Below are 4,954 nucleotides of genomic sequence, written 5' to 3' on the forward strand. Positions count from 1 at the left end.
ATAAAGGAGATTTTGAATCCATCAATAATGACCTACAAACTTTTTACACAAACTTCAGCAGAAACTTTTATTCGAGATCTGTTGAAGAAAACTGGAACCTTTTTCGAAATAAAATAAACAGTCTCATCAACATTTTTATACCAACAGTCCTTATTAAATCCGACGGGAACCACCCCTGGTTTGATAAGACACTAAAAATAATACGAAACAATAAGAAACGTATGTATCGCAAAGCTAAGCGCACTGGTCACGTTCAAGACTGGGACACACACAATCAACATTCAAAGGAATATGCAAAACATATTAAACGGGCTAAGGAAAAGTTTTTATCTTCCGACATGCCTTCCATTCTTCGTTCTAACCCAACCCGATTCTGGCAACTCCTGTCACCTAAATATCACTCCCAATCTCTGTCGCTGACAGACAGCAATAAAGATCCCACCGTTGAGAACGAAAGCGCGACAGCCTTAAACGACTTTTTCATTTCTGTCTTCACGGACGGAGGCCTTGGCGAAGCAGCATCTCCCCGCTCATTGTCTAGTGCCATCATGCCACCTATTGTCATTTCATCTGCTGGAATAAGTGCCTTAATTGACAAACTAAAACTATCGTCATCTGCTGGCATGGATAACATCAGCACCAAAATCCTTAAAAGCACCAATATTGTTTCAAGTGAGTATCTATCACTAATTTTCTCCCAATCACTCTCAGATCGCCAAAGCCCAAAAGACTGGAAAATTGGAAAAATCATCCCCGTCCATAAAAGTGGTGATCGATCACTTGTATCTAATTATCGCCCCATTTCTTTAACAAGCGTTCCTTCTAAACTATTAGAGCATATAATCAGCTCGAACATAATAAGTCACCTTAACTCGATTAATTTTTTCTACCCACTCCAGCACGGTTTCCGTAAAGGTCTCTCGTGTGAGACCCAACTTGCAGAGTTTACTCATGACCTACTTGTTAACATGTATAATAATTACCAAACAGATGTAATATTTCTCGACTTCGCGAAGGCCTTCGACCGTGTTCCGCATCGTCATCTACTCAACAAGCTTTCAATTCTTGGTATTGATTCGACTATCATCGCTTGGATTCAGGATTTTCTCACCTCAAGAGTTCAGTTCACATTGGCTAATAATCACAAATCACCCCTTGGTAAAGTGGCATCAGGAGTTCCCCAGGGTGCAGGACTCTCCCCACTACTATTCTTAATATACATAAACGACCTTCCTCGTGACATCCTTTCGAAAATTAGGCTATTCGCCGATGATTGCGTGATATATCGCCCACTCACAAATGATTCAGATCATCTTATATTGCAGGACGACCTAACACAAATTAATACCTGGTGTGAACAATGGCTTATGCCTCTGAACCTGGACAAGTGTAAAGTAGTTTCATTTACCCGGAGAAAATCAACAGATAGGTATTTATAATCACTCGGCGGCACCCCAATTAATATTTGAAAGGTTTAATAAATGAAAGGTTCAAGGAGGTTCGAAATTATTCGCGCTGAGAGAGGTGAAGAGCGCGCTCGAAGCTGCAACATGCGTGCTGTTTCGTCACTGTGCCGTTTTGACGCCGTGCTGTTTTGGCACGTGCTCTTCTGTCGCTCTGCCGTTTTGACGCTATGCTCTTTTGTCGCGTGCTCTTTTGACGCATGCTGTTTTGTCAACGTGCTGTTTTGACCGTACTGTTTGGTCGCGTGCTGTTTTGTCGCGTGCTGTTATGTCGTGTACCCGCTAATTACAAACACCATCGAACTCGTAGTTCGCAAGGTAATGACGTCACAAAAGGGAACCATAGGAGGGCGCCACCAAAACATCTCGCCGCCGAGACACGGATGTGGCGCTCGCGGTCGCAGCAGCACTGGGCTACCGTTGCGCTCGCTTTGTGAACATGCACTAAGATTCTGGCCACTGCCACGTCGCTGTTCATACAGAGCCAGGATTACCTTCCCAAGCATGACATGCCTGCTTGCGCGCGTAGTAAACCGAAGGTGCCTTTTTTTCCCTTCGATACACTGTGGTTGTGGTGCTTCATGGCCACATACGATCATTCAAAAATCAATGTAATGGCACAAGCAAGTTTGGAATTCACATTCAGAGAATCGCCGTGCATTTTGTATCTTGCGCGAGCTCCATGCATAATACAGCCTTTAGCATATAATTTGCCGAAATGCTCTCCAAGCACTTCTGTGGTTACTATTCGTGACGTCACAAAGGTAATTTTGAGTTGCTAATGCGGGTTCGATGATGCGTCTGTAGCACGCCCTGTTCTCATCGCCCACTCAACGCGACACCGCCGGAATGTATACATACAACCAAATACTCTTATTTCTGTCGATGACGCCCTGATCGAAGTTGTGGCTAAGATCAAAGTGAAGACTGGAGGCGATTGCTTTCGGGCGCTCTGCCTGCGAGTGTTGCGACTTTAGGCGTCATAATCGCTAAAATTCGTGGAAATGTGACAGAATTTACATTTCACTAATCGGATCCCAGCGACTGGTCGCGTATGGCTTTGTTTTGATTCTTTTCAAAATTACAGAGCTAATCGAAATGTCGAACACGCTTCTGTCTCTTAGAAGTAATCGTAACCATTTTTTTTAATCTTTCTTTCTGCATATTGGCTTGCATCCACGAATAAAGGGAGTGCAGGAAATGCTTTTGTAGTGCATGCATTAGTTTTCAAGATCACGTGAGGATTGGCCAAAGTCAAGCGCCAAATTAAAAAAAAACAAAAAAAAAAAAAAAACTTTTTGGGTAATCTGGCATTGTAAGCGCATATATCGGCGAGTGATGATTGAATGCATTCTAATTTCCGCAAATGTGCAGAACCATACCTACGCAAACCTGCAGCAAGGTGTGTAGTTGAGCGAGTCGGTGCATCGTGAAAATAAAGAGAACAAAAAGGGACAAGTAGATACCCACACACACACGTAGCGCTTTTTTGCCTTTTATTTATTCTCGTCTTACAAAAGCCTGTCCTGAAACTAAAGAGCAAACCAAAGTTTCTCGACATGGCGTCAAATGCACCAAGAAGCGCATTCTGCGTCAAGAGCCCCAATTTCTTTTTCAAACGTGCACCGCGACGCATGTCCTCATTGTAGAGCAATGCCGCGTAACGAGAAGCACGAAGGGCTTTTCGTAAGCAGCGAGAAACTGCGTAGCGGCAACAGGTGCCCGCGCGGCGCACCGTCGCGCTCCTCGGACGGCCCGGGCGGACCGCGCTCACAATCGCCATCAGGAGCGTCCTCCAAAACTCCCCGTCGACATCGGAAAAAGAAGCGCACGTGGGCCGCCGCAGCGCCGACACCGCGCGTCGTCACGTGGCCCCGACCAGGGCTCGGGCTCCGAGGCTCGCTGTTCGAGCCCGGCACACGCAGCGCGATCGCGTTTCCGCGCGGACCTCCCGATCGTCTCCAACCGCGTAGCGCGCCGGCATGCGACCGCTCGCCCAGTCACGCGGGCGATCCCCCCGCTAGTGGAGGTGTCCGCCATGGAGCTGGTGGCGAGCGACGAAGCGGACGAGCCCAACGGCAGCTGGGCCCGAGCCCCGGTGGCGACCTCGGGCCGGCTGTACGAGGTGCCCCTGGAGGTGATCGCGCTGCTGTCCTTCTGCTACGGCACCATCTCCCTGGTGGCCGTGTTGGGCAACGCGTTCGTGCTCTGGATCGTGGCCACGTCGCGGCGGATGCGCACAGAGACCAACTACCTGATCGCCAACCTGGCCATCAGCGACATCATCATCGGGCTCTTCTCGATCCCGTTCCACTTCCAGGCGGCCCTGCTGCAGCGCTGGCTCCTGCCGCGCTTCATGTGCGCCTTCTGCCCGTTCGTGCAGGTGGTGTCCGTGAACGTGTCCATCTTCACGCTGACGGCGATCGCGGTGGACCGCTACCGCGCCATCACCATCCCGCTCAAGGCGAGGCTCAACTCGCGCCTCACGGCCCGCGCCCTCATCAGCGTCATCTGGGCCGTGTCCATGCTGGCTGCGGTGCCGTACGCGCTCGCGCTCCGCGTCACCCTGGTGCAGGACGCCGCGACGGGCCAGCGGACGAGGCCCTTCTGCCACAATGTGGTCGTGCCGCCCGCCGCCTGGCGGCTGTACAACAACGCACTCGTGTGCCTCCAGTACTTCGTGCCGCTCCTCGTCATCTGCTACGTCTACGAGAAGATCCGCAGGCTTCTCAAGGACTCCACCATTCCGGGCAACCCGGAGACCGTGCGCGACGCCATCGTGGTCAGGAACAAGAAGAAGGTGAGGACGTCCTCGGGGCCGGCCGTTCGGAAGGACGGCAATCTGTCGTTCGATAGTCCGATGCTTAACCGCGGGGTTATACGATGTTCTTAAATGCGCCTGTGTCACATTGGAACGTTAGGAGGACGCCCCAACCAAGGGCAATATAAGAAACGCGCAGGGAACGCGCGTTTTTCTGGCCGTCTTTGGCGGGTAAACAAACGCACGAGGTGGGAGCAGATGAACTTGCACGCCGTATAGCTTCGCGGTCTGCATAAACCGGCACCGTTTTTTTTTTCTGTGTTCGGGAATCGTTCAACGATTCCAAGGACTTTCGACACCGCGTAAACACTAGTAGTGGAACGAAGGATACGGGCGAGAAAAGGGAGGAGGAGCCTCCTAAGAGAAGGAAGGTGCAGACCAGAGCGAAATGTCCATCTCCGAGCAGCTGCGCATGGACGAGAATACCTGGCATGCACCGTTCTCAGATTTCACACTTTCCAAACGAGGAGATTGCGCTGATGACTGTCGCTCCACTGCCACTTTAAACCATACAATGCTCGTTTGCTCGAAGATGGAGGCTTCTTTACGAAACAAAGCATTTGAGAACAATGGTAGACACATGATTCTGGAAATGCCTTTTTGTTCCAAAATGGCTTCCTTTGCAAAAGCGCGAAGATCCATCTTCAGGGTTGATATTTGCGCGGTGCAC

The 4,954-nt window shown here is 50.0% G+C and overlaps 1 protein-coding gene across 1 annotated transcript; it reads left to right on the forward strand.

Moving 5' to 3' along the window:
• Positions 1 to 3,501: 3,501 nt before the first annotated feature.
• LOC8043552 (RYamide receptor-like) lies at positions 3,502 to 4,356 on the forward strand. Its single transcript, XM_040207553.2, has one exon. It carries the CDS (start codon positions 3,502 to 3,504, stop codon positions 4,354 to 4,356), a length of 855 nt encoding a protein of 284 aa, XP_040063487.1.
• Positions 4,357 to 4,954: the final 598 nt, after the last annotated feature.

Source organism: Ixodes scapularis, unplaced genomic scaffold (assembly GCF_016920785.2).
Source record: "Ixodes scapularis isolate PalLabHiFi unplaced genomic scaffold, ASM1692078v2 PGA_scaffold3__209_contigs__length_174095766, whole genome shotgun sequence".
NCBI lineage: Eukaryota > Metazoa > Arthropoda > Arachnida > Ixodida > Ixodidae > Ixodes > Ixodes scapularis.

What these genes read in the sequence shown, in the direction of transcription:
- LOC8043552 (XM_040207553.2), top strand. Translation starts at nt 3,502, where the DNA reads ATGGAGCTGGTGGCGAGCGACGAAGCGGACGAGCCCAACGGCAGCTGG.